The sequence below is a fragment of the Leopardus geoffroyi genome, chromosome B1 (assembly GCF_018350155.1).
Source record: "Leopardus geoffroyi isolate Oge1 chromosome B1, O.geoffroyi_Oge1_pat1.0, whole genome shotgun sequence".
In the NCBI taxonomy this organism is placed as follows: domain Eukaryota; kingdom Metazoa; phylum Chordata; class Mammalia; order Carnivora; family Felidae; genus Leopardus; species Leopardus geoffroyi.
The window spans coordinates 49,699,417-49,720,702 of NC_059327.1; the positions used below are offsets into that span (position 1 = coordinate 49,699,417).

At 35.4% G+C, this 21,286-nt stretch overlaps 1 protein-coding gene across 3 annotated transcripts in view; it reads left to right on the forward strand.

Annotated features, from left to right (window-relative positions):
• FZD3 (frizzled class receptor 3) overlaps positions 1-21,286 on the forward strand; it is a 99,017-nt gene that overhangs the window by 69,465 nt on the left and 8,266 nt on the right. For all 3 annotated transcript variants that reach the window (XM_045461607.1, XM_045461623.1, XM_045461615.1), the window contains 2 exons: positions 11,126-11,274; positions 15,700-15,933. In XM_045461607.1, coding sequence (XP_045317563.1) covers positions 11,126-11,274; positions 15,700-15,933 — 383 coding nt within the window. The remainder of the gene's footprint in view (positions 1-11,125; positions 11,275-15,699; positions 15,934-21,286) is intronic.

Below are 21,286 nucleotides of genomic sequence, written 5' to 3' on the forward strand. Positions count from 1 at the left end.
GAAATAATGTGCCATAGTAGAGAATATAAGGAAGTCACAAGATGTGTGTGTGTGTGTGTGTGTGTGTAAATGCTGAATATAAGTCCTGGGCATTGATTCATTTACAGCTCATCATCATGTGTTCTATTTAGGTGATCATTGGTCTCTTTATATAACTTACTTTAGATACTTACGATATTCACTATATACTTTATTAAATATGAATATAACTTGGTATTTTCTTAGAGAAATTCATTTGTAGAACATTTACTGGTATCTACCATAATCTAGATTTACACTGTATCTCATGAGCTTTTAACATTCCATTAATACGATAGAAGTTCCCGTGGTTAATATGTTTTGTAAGTGTTGATTATATACATATGGTTTTCTCCACTTAAAAAATTCCAGAATATTAGGAAAATATTATTGTAAAACATGCTAGGAAGAAAAACACACCTCCCCATCAGTATAACCAGTATTTACATTTTTCTTTATATTTTTCTAACATTTAAAAAAATAATGTTTATTTATTGAGAGAGAGAGAGAGCAGAGAGAGAGGAAGACACAGAATTCAAAGCAGGCTCCAGGCTCTGAGCTGTCAGAGGCACCTGGGTGGCTCAGTCGGTTAAGCCTCTGACTCTAACACTTTTTTAAAGATTTTATTTTTAATCTCTACACCCAATGTGAGGCTTGAACTTACAACCCTGAGATCAAGAGTCACATGCTCTACTGACTGAGCCAGGCTGGCACCCCTTTCTAACATTTTGGTAGCTACTGTAGAAATATATACTCTGTTGCCTCCAACCAGTGAATCACACTTTTTGCTCTTGTCTACGTAGTTCTTTTCCTTGAATCGGGCTGGCTTTGTGACTTGTTTTTGATTAGTGGAATGCAGCAAAAGTGATTCTGTGTGACCTTGAGGCTAAGTCATAAGAAGCCTTGCAATTTTTTCCAGGTTTTCTTGGAATGCCTCCTGTGAGAGGAACGAACCTCTAGTAAGAAGTCAGCCTGCTCTGAAACCACAAAATGTGTGGAACTCCAAACTAATCATAAGCTTGTATGGGAGGCTGCATGAAGGGAGGAGGAGGAGAGCAGGGAAAGGTCCCAGCCAGCCTTCCACCTTTCCCAGCAATCCTAACTGATACTCTACATGTTTGAGTGAAGAAACCATCTTTTATGTATATCCATCTCAGTATTACGTTCAGATAGATGATGCAGTTAAATGACAAATGGGGCTGGAATTAACTGCAACTATGCAAGAACCCAAGTGAGAGTCACCCAACTGAGCCCAGTCAACTCACAGAACTGTCAGAGATAATAAGTACCTGTTTTAAGCTATTAAGTTTTGGTGTCTACACAAGAGTAGATAGCTAGAACAGTGCATAGTGATATGTAACAAAACACACTAAAAAGTCATATTTGATATGTATGTAATATGTTACAGATATTGTATGTAATTTTTAAATATAAATGGGAGGCCTGGGTGGCTCAGTGGTTGAGCGTCCAACTCTTGATTTCAGCTCATGTCCTGATCCCACAGGTTGTGAGTTTGAGTCCCATGTCGGGGCTGTTCACTGACAGCACAGAGCCTGCTTGGGATTCTCCCTCTCTCTCTGCCCCTCCCTCGCTTGCACGCTGTCTCTCAAAAAAAAATAATAATAATAAAATATAAATATCATATTTGACACATTAGTCTACACCTGGTAGTGTACTAGAGGTTGCTCACACAGGCTCACAAGAGGCAGTTGTGTGCCTTTCTTCATGACTCCACATTAAGTGAGTAGCTTGAAAGTGGCATGGTTGGTGTATTTACACTACAAACTTTGTAGATGCTACAAAACAGAGCTTACCTCCATCCAGAAAGCCAGTTGTTAAACATTTATAAGCATACCACTGTATCTTCCTTTTTTCACTTTACTTACGTTATCATTGTTGAATGGCTACTTATTTGGTTATTTTTTCTAGATACCTAACTAGAATGTATCTTTATTTAAACAATTTCCTATTATTGGTCTACTGTTCCTTTAGCGTGTATTTCTTGAAACAGAATTTGTCACTTAAAAGGTATACACATTACAATTTTTAGTAAGTACTGTGAGATTGTCTATCAGAAATATTATACTAATTTATATACTGCTCTTCCATGGAGATATTTCCTCATACCACACCCAACTCTTAGTTTTATATTTGGAATGCTCAGACTTAAAAAAATGAAGTTCTCTACTTTTATTCTTAAAAAATGTTTAATAGATATTCACACAGTTAAAAACCCAAAAGTTATATGAGTATATGGGGAAAAAATCTCCCATTTATGCCTGTGTCTCCCAGCTACCCAGTGCCCTTCCCAAGGTAACTTGAATATTACAATGAATTTTTATATCCTTTCAGAGATGCTTATGCATGTACAAGTAGGTATATTCCTTTTTCTTTTTTCACTCAAATGGTAGCTACTATTCACATTTAACTATATATCTTGGAGACTAATACCTGAAGAGAAAAGTCTTCCTCAATATTTTTTATGACCTCATAATATGCCATTCACTGGATAAACACATTGTTTCTAATATTTTACTATTGCAAACAGTTTTTGTATATCATTTCACATAAATGTGAATAAATCTGTACATAAATTTTTAAAAGAATTGCTTGATCAAGAGTATAATTTTTTAGATACAATTGACATATATTAGCTTCATAAAGTATATAATTTTGGTAAATATTACCAAATTGTCTTTTATAGAAGTGGTATGGATTTATATTCCTATCTCCAATATATGAGAGTATATTTCTCCACACATTTGCAAATGCAACATACTATCAGACTTGGATCTTAACCTATCTGATGGGTTAAAAATGTAGAATTGTCATGTAATTTTAATTTTTTTAAACTGTGAGTGAGCTTAAGCTCGTATATTTGTATTTCATTTTTTATAAACTATCCATATCTTTTGCTAATTTTCCTTAAGTAGTAGACTTTTATCTATTTATAAAATATATTTATTAATAAAATTAGTCCCTTTATCTGCCATACATTTGTAACAATTTTATACCAGCTTTTTTATTGTCTTTTGACTTTATGGAAGTTATAGCCATGCAGAAATGTTGGGGTTTTATGAAGTCAGATTTATCTGTCTTCACTTTTATGGCTTGTAGATTTTGTGTTATAACTAGAAAGTCATTCTCCATCCTGAGAATATAAAAGCTTTCATCTTGAACTTTGTGGTTTCTTTTTGGTTGTTTACTTTTTTTTTACATTTGAATTTCGATCTACTAGGAATTTATCCTGGTATGAGATATGGTGTGGCTTCAGTGCTAGTTTTTTCCAAATACCTAACTAGAATCCACTTACTGAATAATTCATCTTTTCCAGATGATTTGAAATATCACATGTAATAAATAGTAAAACTATGCTTCCAGTATACACAATTATATTATAGCTCAATTCTACTTATTTCTTATTTATTTATTTATTTTTAATGTTTATTTTTTGAGAGAGAGAATGCAAGTGGGGTAGGGGCAGAGAGAGACAAGGAGACACAGAATCTGAAGCAGGCACCAGGCTCTGAGCTGTCAGCACAGAGCCTGATGTGGGGCTCGAACCCACAAATTGCTAGATCATGACCTGAGCTAAAGTCAGATGCTTAACTAACTGAGCCACTCAGGGGCCCCTACATATTTCTTTTCTCTTTCAGTTTAGACTTCTGTGTTCTTCTATATGAACTTTAGAATCATCCTGTTTAATTCCCAGGTAACTCTGTTGGTATTTTTATTAGACTTGTGTTAAATTTAATGGCTAAATCAAGGAGAATTTGCATTTTTATAATAGTGATTGTTTCTAGCAAAGAACATGTTTTAAGAGGAGTATATTTTAAAGTTCTTCCAATATATCACTCATTTTTCTTATTAAATTTATTCCTTCCTAGTTGTTTAGCTTTTTTTTTTTTTTTTTTTTTTAACTGTGTTTGTACTTGTTTGCTAAGGCTGCCATAACAGTATACTATAGACTAGGCAGTTTAAACAACAAAAATTTATTTTCTCACAGTTCTGGAGGCTGGAAGTCCAAGATCAAGGTATCAGCAGGGTTGGTTTCCTCTGAGAACTCTCTCTTTGTTTTGTGGATGATCACCCTCTTACCATTTCCTCACATGGCCTTTTCTAGTAGTCTTTTTTTTTTTTTTTTTTAATATGGTCTTTTCTCACATGGTGCATCCTTGGTGTGTAGGTGTCCAAATTTCTTCTTGTAAGGACACCAGTCAGATTTGTTTAGGACCCATCCATATGACCTCATGTAACCTTAATTATCTCTTTAAAGACTGTATCTCCAAATGAGTCATCTTATGAGGTACTGAGAGTTAAGACTTCAACATATGAATTTTAGGTCCTCTTTTTTTGCCTACTAACTGATTGATTGTTATGTATGTATATATGAAAGTGATTTCTGTATTTTACCTTGTACCTTGCCACCTTGCTTATTATTTGTAATAATTTTTACCTTTCTCTTCGTTTTTCCAGGTATAAAATTATATTACTTATAAATAATAATTTTATCTCCTTTATAGTTTCTACACTCACAATTTGTTTCTTTGGTTGCAATCTGTTAGAACTGTTGAAACAAGGCTAAGAGTGGTGGTATAGTACATATTCTTCTTGTATTCCTGACGTTAATGAGAATATTTAGTGGCTTCTGGCATTCCCATTAAGCATGATACTTTTAGATTGAGATAGAGTTATTAAAAAAAATTTTTTTAACGTTTATTTTATTTTTGAGAGACAAAGAGCAGGAGCAGGACAGGGTCAGAGAGAAAAGGAGACACAGAATCCAAAGCAGGCTCCAGGCTCTGAGCTGTCAGCACAGAGCCCTACGTGGGGCTCAAACTCACAAACCGTGAGATCATGACCTGAGCTGAGGTTGGGTGCTTAACTGACTGAGCCACCCAGGTGCCTCGAGATAGTTATTTTGTTACTTTAAGAACTTATTCATCATCTCCATATTTTATTATAACTTTTTAAAAAACAAAAACGGATGTTCAATTTATCAAATGCCTTTGGCGTACATGAAAATGATTATGTATATTTTTCCTTTGATCCAGTGTGTTGAATTTATAAATTGGTTTCCTATTGAACCATCTTTGTATTTTTGTATTTTGTATTTTGGTGATGGCATATTCTTTGAATTTGCTGTTGGATTCTGTTTGCATAAAAATTCATAAATGATACATATAGTTTTATTGTTTTATAGAGTGTTGAGTTAGGTACAACTTTATGCTTGCTTGTGGAATCAGTTAATATTTTACTATCATCTGTTTCAATTAATTTTCAAGTTTATTTGAATGGAATTGAGCAAAGTAATCTCTTAAAGATATTTTAGTTTTGTTCTCTTTTTCGTAATGTTTATTTATTTTGAGAGAGAGAGCATGTGCAAGCAGGGGAGAGGCAGAGAGGAAGAGAGAGAATTCCAAGAGAATCCCTCCCCCCAACACAGGTCTCAATCTTGCAAATTACACGAGCTCATGACCTGAGCCAAAAGCAAGAGGTTGATGCCTAACTGACTGAGCCACCCCGGTGCCCCATTTTTGTTTTTATTGTAGCTGTGTGAATGCAGGCATGTGCATGTGTATTTGCTGTTTTCTTCCCTTTGTTTGTTTCTTCTATTTTTATTAGTTTCTGTTCCTTAGTTTACTTTATTGATAGATAATATAGTTAACATTCCTAGTTAGTCATTGATCTATTAAGGTGAATACAGTTCTTGTTCTGCAGAAATTTTAAGTTTTTAGTAATCAAAACTGTCAGTCTTTTCCTCTTATGGCTTCTTTCATGTTACTTTTTCATTTTTTTTTTTAAATATTTATTTTGAGAGAGAGCACGTGAGCAGGGGGAAGGGCAGAGAGAGAGAGAGAGAAGAAAGAGTCTGAAGCAGGCATGGAGTCTGACGTGGCTGCAATCTCACAAATTGTAAGATCATGGCCTGAGCCAAAATCAAGAGTAGGTCGCTTAACTGACTGAGCCACCGGGTGCCCCTTAGTGTTACTTTTTTTAAAATGGCCTTCTGCACCATCATTATAAAAATGTTCTTCATTCTTTTCATACTTTTATGATTTGTTGTAATCCGCCTAGAATTTCCTTTTCTTATATGAAGTGACATCTAAATTATTTTGTTTCCAGATGGATTGCCAACCATCCCAACATTATTTATTAAACAATATATGATCTTTTCCCCCATTTATTTGAAATACTTTTATTATATACTAAACTTTCAACATTCTATGAAAAATCCTATTGGTCTTTTTGGATTGTACCAAGTTTATAGGATTAATTTGGGGGATAATTGAATTGGTATCTTTAAAACATTGAGTGCATGTAGAAACATGATCTGTTTATCTATGGACTTCAGTTTTTCTCTGTGTCCTTTGATAGAGTTTTATCATTTTCTTTGTATTTCTTGCTAGGTTTATTTCTAGATATTTTTTTAGTTTTTGTTTGCATTATAAATGAAATTGTTTTCATTATGTTTCTTCTCTGGTTATTGATGGTATATAAGAAAACATTTGATTTTTGTATGATCTTACCTTAGTTACTGAACCCTTTGATTCTCTTGGATTTTCTGGATAGTCTTTTGTCTCCTTGTTCCCAATATTTACAGTGTTTTTTTTTGTGTGTGTGTTGCTTCTGGCACGGCATCTTATTGAACTGACAAGAACTTCTGGAATGGTAGCCTTATTCTTTATAGCACCAAAGGACAAAACTAGGACAGGTGGCCAGAATAGCTGGAAGAGGGGGTGCCTGGGTGGCTCATTCAGTTAAGCGTCTGACTTCGACTCAGGGCATGATCTTGTGGTTTGTGAGTTCAAGCCCCACGTCGAGCTCTGTGCTGACAGCTCAGAGCCTAGAGCCTGTTTCCGATTCTGTGTCTCCCTCTCTCTGTGACCCTCCCCTGTTCATGCTCTGTCAATAATAAATAAACGTTAAAAAAATTAAAAAAAAAAAAAAGAATAGCTAGAAGAGGGAAGTGGGAAGGAGCAAGCTTGTATTTTATCATCAATACCACTGTCTAATTATATTCATACAATAACTAGGTTGAAAGCAAATTAATTTGTTAGGTAAAGAATAAGACTAGATGACTTCTAAGTCTTAATGATAGTTGAGAGTATAAAGAGAGAATTAAGGAGTGACTTTAAGAACTCTTGTATAGAGGGTAGTGGGGGCGCAAAGGGTAGAAGAACAGGAGTAGGAAGTCAAGAAGAAAGTAATAAAAGTGAGAATGTAATGCCTTATTAGGAGAATAATCATGACTATACAGTGTTCTAGAAGCCAGGGGAGATCAAAGTTTTGTAAAATGTGAGATAGTCATCAATAACTGATGCTACATAGAAGTATTAAGAAAAAGTGAAACAGGGATGTCTGGCTGGCTCAGTTGGTAGACCGTGCAGCTGATCTTGATCTTGGGGTTGTGAGTTCAAGCTCCACATTGGGTATAGAGATTACTTAAAAATAAAATCTTAAACAACAATAAGCCGTTGTATTTTTTAATGAGGAGGTTATTTGTGATCTGCTTTAGCGTCTCCATCTGCTTCTTAATTATAGTTCTTAACTATTCAGTAGTTTCTTTAATTTGTATTTTCATTTAGATTATCAGCTTGATGGAAACATTAATCAAACCTTACATCTGTTTTATAAGTCTCATGGGACTTTGAAAAGAATTATTCTTAGAGTGGTGGATGATCTATAAACATTTGCTGTTTGATTTTTAGGTAAATCCTAAAGGAATCACACCTTAGTTCTAAGTTATAATTGTAATATAAGTTCTATGTTTTGAGCTTACCAGGCTACTATAATAAACATAAACATAAAATCTAAACATAAACATAAAATCAGTTACAGATAAAACATAACAAAATTTCTAAATGAAATCAATATAAAAGACAAAATAAACTGATTTATATAATAGAAATGCAAACTGATGACCAGTGATTAAAAACATGGGCCTACTCGACTTCAGGTATGAAGTAGCCAGAGGTGATTTGGTGTTCAGTTTCTGGGGAGTATTGAAAAGCAAAAGTATCACATGGAAGTCAGAGGACCAGAACTAGGCTCACTGGTTAAAAATAAGAATTGGTGCACCAGTTGGTTAAGTGGACAGCTCTTCATTTCAGCTCAGGTCATGATCTCATGGTTCATGAGATCAAGCCCTATGTTGGGTTCCGCACTGACAATGCAGAGCCTACTTGGGACTCTCTCCCTTTCTCTCTCTGCCTCTTCCCTGCTCACACTGCCTCTCTCTCTTCCTCAAAATAAATAAACATTAAAAAAAAAAAAGAAATTGGAAATGGGGCTTCCCTGCTCCTGAAAGGAAGTTTGTATAGTGATACCACCTGTCCCCTGAAGCTGTAGTTAATATAAAAATATTATCTAGAGATGTGGGAGAGTGCCAGCACAGCCTTAAGACATTCAATATTTAAGCCAAACTGTAATGACTCCATACCTGAATCTCCAGTAACCAATAATACACAACCTGGTTTTTGATGAGGTTCCTGTGGGCACTGGTGAAGACAAACCAAAAGCTATAAGACAGGGTGAGATGAGGGAGAGAGGAAGGGAGAGAGAGAGAAAATTCTCACTCAAGATCTGCAAACTAAAATCCCAAAGCACAATTTAAAAAAAAAAAAGGCCAAACTTAGAAAGCATCTAACAAAATCAGCAATCAGGAGATGGATTTGCTCCCAGATGAAATGAAAGTAGTAAGATAATTTTTTAAAGACTTAAGAATAAGAATGTTTAGGATTCTCCAAAAGATAAACAATATAAACCATTTTAAAAGAATAAGAAATTATGATAAGTCAGCAGAAATGAAATAATAATAGACAAATAAGAACCAATTTTAAGACATCTTAGAATTGAATTTATGAAAATTAAATCAGTAGATAGAATGAACCCTAACATAAGACATGGTTGAAGAGGGAATTAGGGAAGAAGAAAGTTATTCTCAAGAGTTCACCCAGAATACAGAGTATAGAGAGACATACAATAGTAAAAAATTATGTAATGTAGTTAAGAAACATGAAAAATAAGGATTGAGGAATTTCAGTATACATCTAATGGGAGTTCTAGAAGAAGAGGCCATAAGAATGGCTAAGAAGCAGTAACCAAAGACCTAATGTCTGAAAATTCTCCAGAAATGAAAACTTGGGTCCTTACATTAAAAGTACATTCTGCATACTAAGTAGAAGAAATAAAAATCACAATGAGAAACATTCAGTGCAACTACAAAGTGAAAAGGATAAAGAAAAACTTAAAAGCTGCCAGAGAGAGGAAATAAATCTCTAAAACATTATCAGTTAACCTTCTCAACAGAAACAATAGAAACTAGAAGGCAATGAACTAATGTTTTTAAAATGCTGAGAGAAACTTTACCCATCTATACCACCATTCAAGATTGAGGGCAAAATAAAGACATTTCAGGCAAAGACTAAAATAATTTATCGCTGGCATACCCTATCTGTAAGAATTTCTAAATGTCATCCTTTAGCAAGAAGAAAAGGGAATCCAAAGGTAGGCATAGGGTGTACTTTTTGACAAAAAAGACTATTGTCTTTAGTATAACTAAAGATAATAAAAATAATTATTTTTGTAAAGGTTGCTTTGAATTTCTGGAAAATAATCTAAAGTGTGCTAGGAGTATTCAAAAAGATGAAGGTGCTGATCATTTTAGCTATAATTTTTTTTTTAATTTTTTTTTCAACGTTTATTTTTATTTTTGGGACAGAGAGAGACACAGCATGAACAGGGGAGGGGCAGAGAGAGAGAGAGACACAGAATTGGAAGCAGGCTCCAGGCTCTGAGCCATCAGCCCAGAGCCCGACGCGGGGCTCGAACTCACGGACCGCGAGATTGTGACCTGGCTGAAGTCGGACGCTTAACCGACTGCGCCACCCAGGCGCCCCTTAGCTATAATTTTTTTAATAAAATGAAGTATATTTTCTAAATGTATGTGTTTATTGAGTACCTACTATGTGCTGGCACTGGTCTAGATTCTGGGGATAAAACAGTGGAGAAAATAATCTCTTCATGGAGTGTATATTTTAGTGGAAGTAAACTGTATACTGCTTAAAAGAAACAGTATAACCCAAACAGACAGACTTGAATACATTGGTAGACAGGAAAGGATGCACCTGGAAAATCTATTGCTGTGATGAAGTGAAAAGCTGATGTGACAATATTAATCTCAGATAAAATACAGTTTAAGGTGAAGAGCATTAATAAGCAAAATGAGCAACTAGAGCATTATTGAATTTACATAACATCTAACAGAGGCTTGAAAGTGAAAACTGACAGGATTCGAAGAAAACTGATGAGTCCCCGGTTATGATAGATTTTGGCATACCTCTATTAAAACAGGTGAACAGAAAATTGAATGTATAGAAAATTTGAACGACAGAACTAATTGATATAGTACACAGAGGAGATTTTGTACCCAACAGAGAGTATGTGCTATTTTCGAGTACACAAGGAATACTTAGAAAAATCGTGTCCTAAATCACAAAGGAAGTCTCCAAAATTTAAGGTAACCAGAATAAATATAGACCGTGTTCTCTAACCACAATAATTAAAATTGAAACCAACAATAAAAAGAGATTTTTAAAAACTCATATCAATAGAAACTAGAAAATGTACTTACAGATAACTCAGGTTAAAGAGGAAGCTTGAAAACAGCCAGCAGGTAGGTAGAAGGAAGGGCTATAAAAGATATGCACAAAAACTAATAAAATGGAGGGGGGGGGATTAATACTTCCCTAATTTTATATTGTAATGATTAATGATAGGACTAACAGAATTGGCCAAGAAGAATATAGGTATTATATTTGAGGCTCTATTCCTATTCATGGCTTATTTTCTACATTAATAATCTTTTTCTTTAGAAGATACCATTGTGAGCTAATAAGAAAAATATAGGACTCAAAATACAAAATAGAAACTTAGTTGAAGAGTGTGTATCTTTTACATACAACAAAATTAACTGTAGAACTATGTAAGTGAAAATATCAAATTGTAGAATTACTTTACTGTTGTTTATTTAAAGGATTTATAATGGCCTTTGATAGAAAGTTCTTTCTATATATTTAAGGTATTTTTCTTTCTCTTCTTGTAGGTTACTCAAATGAGTCGTCCAGACCTGATTCTCTTTCTGATGAAATACCTGATGGCTCTCATAGTTGGTATTCCCTCCATTTTTTGGGTTGGAAGCAAAAAGACATGCTTTGAATGGGCCAGTTTTTTTCATGGTCGTAGGAAAAAAGAGTAAGTTGAAATTATCACAGTGTTCACAAACCTCATATTCACATAAAAGTTTTACGTTGCTTATGTTAAAACACTTTGGATTTGGAGGATGTATTTCGACATGATTATAACCTCAGTTGCTACTACTTAGCACAGTAGCGTGTCAAAATTAAAAGCTAAAAGTTTATTCTGACAACGTAGCCAAGTAGAACCAGACTTGAGGTCTATGCCTTACTAATTCAGAATATTTGAGAGAAAGCCAATCTTATTTTCAAAAATTTAAATTTTAACTAAAATTAACAAATTAATGCTTTTATGTATATTATTATTTGATCTTCTCAGTATTCTTGTGAGGGCTGGTATGTATTATTTCTGTGTTACAGATGAGAATACTGACACAGAGAGGTTAAATGCTTTGGCCAAAATCACGGGTATTAGGTTAGACTTTCCTTTCAGTTGCCCATTGTTCTTCCAAGTATACCAGAAATGATATAAAGAGATAACATGTTATTCCATTATGATAAAGTATATGTTAAAGCCAAAATAGATGATATTAAATGCATTATAAAATGATAATGAAATACATTAAAGAAATTATTTTAAATCATTATTGGCCACACTGCATATTAGAATGTCATGGTAAAATATATTTACAGCATCTTTAATCATAAAGCAAAAGGAAAACAAGACTACAGTATTCACAAAGGAACAAATCATTTCAAACTTTTATTCAGTCTAAATCTTACATGTATACTATACCTGAATTATCACAAATTCTAAGTTGAGTCTGTATGCTTATGATTTTACCTAAACTAAGGTCCATGGAAAATGGGTTTTGGGAGAAGGTTTGTGAAGCTCTTAAGGTTATATTTAAAATGTTGTGCCTTGGGGTGCCTGTGTGGCTCAGTCGGTTGAGCATCAACTTTGGCTCAGGTCATGATCTCATAGCTCGTGTGTTCAAGCCCTGAGTTGGGCTCTGTGCTGACAGCTCAGAGCCTGGAGCCTGCTTTGGATTCTGTGTCTCCCTCTCTCTCTCTGCCCCTCCCCAACTCACACTCTGTCTCTCTCAAAATAAATAAACACTAAAAAAAATTTTTTTAATGTTGTGCCATACATGGGTTAATGTACTTTTCCCATGCAACTTAAAATGCCTCATTAACAAAATCTGTATTTTCTTAAGTACAGTAATTAGGCGTTACTATTACACAGATTAGATTGAGATAAAAATGCACAGTTTTAAAATGTACATTTCTTATTACTATATCTGAGACTGCTACTAGTGATATCAGATAATGCATTTCTCCTTTAAGTAACAGTTTCACAGAGCAGAGAAGGAAAGAAGGGGAAAGAGTTATTCAACAATAACAACAAAAACCTATTTCCTGGGCATTCATTTTTTAAGAAAGTCTTTATAGAATGCTTACTATGTGCCATGAACTATGTTGCAACACCAGGGATGCAGCAGCAAACAAATAGGCTGAGTCCCTGCTTTCATGGAATATCTGTCCCTATGGGATTTACTGTGACTTATCTGTATATTCTTTGACATTTTTAAATATATTTTAATCACACTAAGAGATAATACTGAGGAAAGGTCTTGTATTAAACATTTCTGGTCACCTCTGGACCTTATACAAACAGTTCTGTAATAGGGTTATATTAGAAAGTCTAGGTAGAACTAAACCCAAGCTACTCTTATGGAGAATTATCTTAATTATTTGGGGGATCCTGGTTGGGCCAGAATCATTTTGAAACTGGTCAGAACTCCCAAGACCCTTCTATTTGGTTTTCTGTGACCATGGATCCCCACCTAACAAGCCATTGTAATCCTCCAAGCCAGGACTGTGCCCTGGGCTAGAGGGCAGCTCCTTATGCTGGAGCTCAAGGGTATGAGCATCCCATAGCTATTTCTAGCATGTGTCTTCTACTTTAGCCTTGAGAAATAACTGTAAAGTAATCGTAATAATGGTTACCAATTAATTGAGCACATTTAATATTCTAAGCACTGTTCTAAACATTTTATATATTATTAAACCATTTAATCCTTCAAATAGCCTTGTAAGAAAGATCATCATTTCACAAATAAGGAAACTGAGGCATGGATTCAGGGTTTCATAGTGAATGCTAGAATTGAGATTCAGAACCAAGCATTCTGACTCTAGGCTCTAGTCTTTGCTCTCAACCTCTTTGTTATGTACTGTGCTACAAAGAGACTAGTTTCTAAAATTGTGCTAATCAAATTAGTGTTTTCCCTCTAAGTGAAGCCACACTTAAGGTTGTGCTTATACTAGTAATGCTGACACTGATTGAAATATTTTTAGAAATCTTCTTTTGGAATTATCTGGATCATATCACCTAATTTCTCTGTAAAATGAGGGGACAAACCTTTACCATTTCAAGGTGGATTAAATTTTTGGCATAACCAGATGTCAGTTTGAACCAAGTTTTAAAAATAAGTTTAGAAAATAAAGTCAGCAATCAAGACTGACTTGGGATTTATGAATACATGAGTAGGGCCTCTGATGAAGGAGAAACAAATACTGTGTTTTTTTCAGCTATCTTTGACTTGTTCTTTCTTCTATCCAGTTTTTGACACTTTGTTTCCAGGGTGTGTGTGTGTGTGTGTGTCTGTCTGTCTCTCTCTCTCTCTCTCTCTCTCTCTGTCTGTCTCTCTCTCTCACACACACACAGACACACACACACACATATATGTTATGTTTTATCATTAAGTTTGATCCTCGACTGTTGGTTTTATTGCGTGACTTTTGGAAGTTCTCTAATCCTTTAGAACCTCAGATTTTTCATGTATAAAATAGAGATCACAGTATTTATTCTTAATAGATACCTATTCATAACAGATAACTCATACTCTCTTAGAGATACCCTCTTAGGACATTGATCTCCATAATAAAATAAAAACATTATTAAGAAGGATCAAAGGAGAGTGTATGTAAAATACCTGGCACAGTGTGGGTACTCAACAGATATTTGCCTTCCTTTAGCCCTTTTACCTCACTGCTAAAACAGTAACAGTAACAACAATCCTTTTGTAATCTGAAAACTTAGAATATATGCACTCTTTTAAAAAAATTTTTATTCATTCATTTTCATTTTTTTTTAATTTTATTCATTTTTATTTTGAGAGAAAGAGAGAGACCGAGCATGAGCAAGGGATGGGGGAGACAGAGGGGGACACACAGAATCCGAATCAGGCTCCAGGCTCTGAGCTGTCAGCACAGAGCCCCACACGAACCCATGGCTCGAGCCCCACAGCTCGAACCCATGAACTGCGAGATCATGACCTGAGTTGAAGTCGGACGCTTAACTGACTGAGCCACCCAGGCGCCCCTAGAATATATGCACTTTGTTAATGTATGATCCAATCTTTATATGTTAGAGTTTTGTTTTTTTCATGAAATTGTTTATCTAATTTTAATTTAAACGTCTGATTCTCATAGTTGCTTGTTTACATAAACTGACACTGATCTTTGCAACTATTTCACTGGCTCTTCTTATCAGTTTAATTACTGCTTTGTTTATCATCATAAATAAATGTTTTTAACCTTTCCATAGCAGTTAAAAACTTTTGCTCTTGACAGTAATTCATCTCCTTAGTTTTTTTTTCCTTAAGGCTTTAATATATCCGGTAGTTAATTTTATGTTCACTTAATTTTTCATATGTTTTGTTTAATTATGACCAATCATGTTTAATCTAGCACTGAACAACTGCTTTACCATAAAACCAGCTTGTAGCCTGAAAACAACTGTTGTAACTTACAAGTTCAAAAAATAGCTGTGTTACAGTGAGGCCTCTGATACATCCATAAACCATGCAAGAACAAATTTCTCTATTATAAAATCTTTTATAATATTTCAGTGTGATTGAGAATCAAATTTCTTTTTTTTTTTTTTGTTTATTTATTTATTTATTTTGAGAAAAAAGAGAGAGAGAGAGAGAGAGAGAGAGAAAATCCCAAGCAGGCTCTGTGCTCCTCTGCCTCACAAACTGTGAGATCATAACCTGAGCTGACATCAAGAGTTGGACACTTAACTGACTGAGCCACCCAGGCATTCCTAGAATTATAAACTTCTTTAATTGAAAGGAACCTTTTAGAAATGATAAAATTGTATAGCTTCATTTCATAGATGACAAAAATGAAAGAAAGGGAATAATGACTTGCTTAAGATCGTGTATTTATTGAACTAAAATCCTGATTTCCTTATTTTGATGCAGGCTTCTTTCCATCATACCACTTTAGAGTACAGATTGATAGGGATTTTTGTTGTATTCTTTCCTCTGTCAACGATGTTACCTTATATCTCTGCTAAAGACATTATTTGAAGAGCAATTAATTTCAAGAATAATGTCAGTATGTCACAAAAGTGTTGTTTATTGGTCTATGGGAATGTTAGTCTGTATCTTAAACTTAGTATTTTGTTTTCTAGGATAGTGAATGAGAGCCGACAGGTACTACAGGAACCTGATTTTGCTCAGTCTCTCCTGAGGGATCCAAATACTCCTATTATAAGAAAATCAAGGGGAACTTCCACTCAAGGAACATCCACACATGCTTCTTCAACCCAGCTTGCTATGGTGGATGATCAGAGAAGCAAAGCAGGGAGTGTCCACAGCAAAGTAAGCAGCTACCACGGCAGTCTCCACAGATCCCGTGATGGCAGGTGAGTTTTTTTGGAAGCTTAGTTTATTTCATAAGTTGAATTAGTCACACAACTTAAGAATGAAGAGTAGCCAAATCTGAAATAGAAGTTGGACATCATTTGTATTTTTTAAAAAAAATTTTAATTGAAGTATAATTAACATAGAGTGTTATATTACTTTCAGGTGTACAATATAATGATTCAACAGTTCTATACATTATTCAGTGCTCATCATAAAAACTATAGTCTTTTTTTTTTTTAATTTTTTTTTTCAACGTTTATTTATTTTTGGGACAGAGAGAGACAGAGCATGAACGGGGGAGGGGCAGAGAGAGAGGGAGACACAGAATCGGAAACAGGCTCCAGGCTCTGAGCCATCAGCCCAGAGCCTGAGGCGGGGCTCGAACTCACGGACCACGAGATCGTGACCTGGCTGAAGTCGGACGCTTAACCGACTGCGCCACCCCAGGCGCCCCTAAAAACTATAGTCTTAATCCCATTTGTCTGTTTCACCCATCTTAAAGAATTTAAGAATCTTTTTTTGTCTCTTTTTTTCTTTGTTCATTTATTTTGCTTCTTAAATTCCAAATGTAATGTGAGTGAAATCATATGGTATTTGTCTTTTTCTGTCTGACTTATTTTACTTAGCATTATACCCTCTAGGTTTATCCATGTTGTCACCGATGGCAAGATCTTTTTTATGGCTGAGAGTAATGTTACCCCCTTTTATTTTTTAAAGTTTATTTATTTATTTTGAGAGAGAGAGAGGAAGGTTGAGCGGGAGAAGAGAGAGAGAGAGAGAGAGAGAAAATGAATCCCAAGCAGGCTCTACACTCTGCATGGAGACTGACATGGGGCTTGATCCCACAAATGAGATCGTGTCCTGAGCCAGTATCAAGAGTTGGATGCTTAACCAACTGAGCCACCCAGGTGCCCGTATTCCCTTTTTTATATATACCACACCTTCTTTTTTTTTTTTTTTTTTTTTTAAGTTTATTCATTTTTGAGAGAGAGAGATGGAGCATGAGCAGGGAAGGGACAGAGAGAAAGAGAGGGAGACAACAGAATCCGAAGCATGCTCCAGGCTTGGAGCTGTCAGCACAGAGTCCAACTTGGGCATTGAACCCATGAACCATGAGATCATGACCTGAGCCAAAGTCAGACACTTAACCAACTGAGCCACCCAGGCGCCCCTATATACCACATCTTATTTATCCATTCATATATGGGTGGACATTGGGTTGCTTCCATATCTTAACTATTGTAAATAACGCTGCAGTAAACATAAGGGTGCATGTATCTTTTCAAACTCGTGTTTTCATTTTCTTTTGGTAAATACCCACTAGTGGGATTACTGGATCATATAGTAATTCTATTTTACATTTTGTGGGGAACCTCCATACCGTTTTCCACAGTAGCTGCACCAGTTTGCATTCCCACCAATAATGCACTAAGGTTCCTTTTTCTCTACATCTGCACCAACATTTGTTATTTTGTGCCTTTTTTATTTTAGTCATTCTGACAGGCATGTAGTGATATCTCATGGTTTTGATTTGTATTTCCCTGATGATTAGTGATGTTGAGCATCTTTTCATGTGTCTGTTGGCCATCTATGTATCTTCTTTGGGAAAATGTCTAATCAGGTCCTCTGTTCATTTTTTAATTTGATTATTCGTTTTTCTGGTATTGACTTGTGTAAGTTCTTGATATATTTTAGATACTAACTCCTTATTGGATATATCATTTGCAAATATCTTCTCCCACTCAGTAGGTTGCCTTGTTGCTTATTGACAGTTTCCTTCACTGTGCAAAAGCTTTTTATTTTGGTGTAGTCCCAATAGTTTAATTTTGCTTTTGTTTCCCTTGCCTGAGGAGACAGATCTAGAAAAATGTTTCTCTGGCCTATGTTCAAAACATCCAAATTGGTACTGAAGAATAAAACTTAACACTATGTGCAGATGACATGATGGTATATAGAGAAAACCCTAAAGACTCCACCAGAAAACTGTAAGAACTGATAAATGAATTCAGTAAAGTCACAGGATAGAAAATTAATATACAGAAATCTATTGCATTTCTTTACATTAATAATGAAGTAGCAGAAAGAGAAATTAAAAAAACAATCGCATTTACAACTGCACCAAAAATAATTAAATACCTAAGAATAAATCAAAGAGGCAAAAGACCTATATTCTGAAAACTATATAACATTGATGAAATAAATTAAAGAGGACATAACAAATGGAAAAATATTCCATGATTAAGTTTTGGAAGAACCAATATTATTAAAATGTCCTTACTACCCAAAACAATCTACAGATTTAATGCAATCTTTGTTAAAATACCAACAGCAGTTTTCACAGAACTAGATCAAATAATCCTAAAATTTGAGTGGAATCACCAAAGTTCTGAATAACCAAAGCAGTCTTTTTTTTTTTTATTTATTTATTTTTTTCAACGTTTATTTATTTTTGGGACAGAGAGAGACAGAGCATGAACGGGGGAGGGGCAGAGAGAGAGGGAGACACAGAATCGGAAACAGGCTCCAGGCTCTGAGCCATCAGCCCAGAGCCTGACGCGGGGCTCGAACTCCCGGACCACGAGATCGTGACCTGGCTGAAGTCGGACGCTTAACCGACTGCGCCACCCAGGCGCCCCAAAACAGTCTTGAGAAGGAAGAACAAAGTTGTAGGTAGCCTAATCCCAGATTTCACAATATACTATAAAGCTGTAGTAATCAAAACAAGATGGTACTAGGACAAAAATAGACACATCGATAGTCCAAAAATAAACCCACACATATGTGGTCAATTAATCTATGACAAAGGAGGCAAGAATATACAATGGAGAACAGACAGTCTCTTCAACAAATGGTGTTGGGAAAACTGGACTTTTTGTAATAGGCAAAAGAATGAAACTGGACCACTTTCTTACACCATACACAAAAATAAATTCAAAATGGGTGAAAGACCTAATGTGAGACCTGAAGCCATAAAATTCCTAGAAGTTGGACATTATTAAGCTTTTAAACTTTGCTAGGTACGGTTGCCCTGGATTATGTCCATCAGACTTAAAGCTGCTCAGAGGAGTTTAGAATTTAGACCTGATGCAGTAAGCAAATAATGGAGGCATTGAAGGGTTTTGAGCAGGGAGAAGGTCAGGGTGAAAGTGGATATTTTAGTAAGATATATTTAGCAAGCAATTACAGAATGCATACTATGTTAAACACTATGCTAGACTCTGGGAATAAGATGATTTAGGTATAATCTTTGTTCTTAATAAGCTGAAGAAAGATAGTGTAGTCAGTGCTGTAGTTAAAAACATGAGGTCTGGAATGAAAATCCTCGGTTTCCTCATTTGTACAATGGAAATAGAAATATCTGCCCCTTTAGGAATGTTGTAAAGAGTAAATGAGATAATATGGGTAATTGCTTGGAACAGTGCTTATCTCAGTAGATACCTGATATCAACTTCTGTTACTATAAATGAACAAGTAAAGTAAAATATAAGTATGATGGCAGAGTACAGAACTTGGCAAACTTTTTCTATAAAAAGCCACTTAGTACATATTTTAGGCTTTGTGGGTTGAGCACACAGTCTCTGTTGCAACTATTCATTTCTGTTGTAGCATGAAAGTAGCCATAGAAAATGTGTACAGTCAAATGGAAACAGCTTTTCCTTTTTATTTATTTGTTTTTCAGTTAAGCTTTATTTATAGAAATAGGAAGAGCCAGAGTTGGCCACTGAGCCAGTTTGCCAACCCATTTTGTAGGAGCAGTAGTGGCATGGAGGAGGGAGTGAATCTGGTCGGGGACAGGGTCAGATAGCTTCACAGAGAATCTTTGAGAGAAGGCTGGATGTGTTTTTTCGAATTAGATGATGGAGACCCCAGAATTAGAAACTTCTTAGGACTTGGGGCCTGGGTGGCTCAGTTGGTTAAGCTCCGACTTGGACTCAGATCATGATCTCATGGTTTGTGAGTTCGAGCCCTGCATTGGGCTCTCCGCTCTCAGCGCATAACTGGCTTTGGATCTTCTGTTCCCTCTCTCTGTGCCCCTGCCCCACTCATGCACGTGTACTCTCTCTCTCTCTCTCTCTCTCTCTCAAAAATACATAAACATTTAAAACAACACAAATTAAAAAAAAAAGAAACTTCTTAGGAGCTTTTCAATAATTCGGTTGGGAGTTGATGAAGGCTTATATTAGGAGAGTAGTTGCAGTGGGAAGAGAGGAAGAGCTGATTTGAAAAATATGTAGAGGGGCGCCTGGGTGGCGCAGTCGGTTAAGCGTCCGACTTCAGCCAGGTCACGATCTCGCGGTCCGGGGGTTCGAGCCCCGCGTCAGGCTCTGGGCTGATGGCTCAGAGCCTGGAGCCTGTTTCCGATTCTGTGTCTCCCTCTCTCTCTGCCCCCCGCCCCCCGTTCATTCTCTGTCTCTCTCTGTCCCAAAAATAAATAAACGTTGAAAAATATGTAGGAAGAAGAAATGATAGTAGTTGATTACACATTAATAACGCTGGATAGAAGAAATGTGCCAAAAGATCTTTTGTTTATTTGGTTTTGTTTTTTGTGTTTTTAAGATTTCTAGTTTAGGAAACTGAAAGAATGAAAATTCTAATGCCTGAAATGGAAAGCAGGCCATGCTCACTTTAAGACAGTTTAAGCCCCTGGGTGGCTCAGTTGGTTAATCATCTGACTCTTGATTTCAGATCAGATGGTTCATTTTGTGGTTCGTGGTTCAAGCCCTGCATTGAGCTCTGTGCTGACAGCTCGGAGCCTGCTTGAAATTATCTTTCTCTGCCCCTCCCCTGCTTGTGTTCTAAATAAATAAACAAACTTTTAAAACTTTTTTAAATTCAAAAAAAAAATTTTTTTTAATAAATAAATAAAATACCTGTTTCTACAACTGTGTTATATCCTTCAATCTCATTCCAGCCTTTCTCCCAGTCTTCTCTGTCCTCTGAGCATAGGTCACGATTCTTATATGTACTCTTTTTAAACCTCTGGTTTTTTCTTTCAACTTGCTTTCTTTTGCCTTTTAACTTGATCTGCTACTCTGTGTTTAAAAAAAAATAGCAGTGTCTTTGTGATATTTTTTCTATCTTTTATCCATTTCTTTTTTCTTTTCCTGCCAAATTTTTTAAATGAATATTTTGAATATTTCATTTCATATATATCCAGTCTTTTTTTTTTCTTCTTACCCACTTAAACTGTACTTTCTAACATCACCAATGACCTGTTTTAACCACATTCAAAGATCCTTTCACTTTTTTGCTTTTTTCCTTGCGTTCAACACTCGTATGAGAGAAGTGCTCTTCTAAGTGTTAAGGACATACAGATGGAAGACAGAAGAGTAAACAATCGGTTATAATACA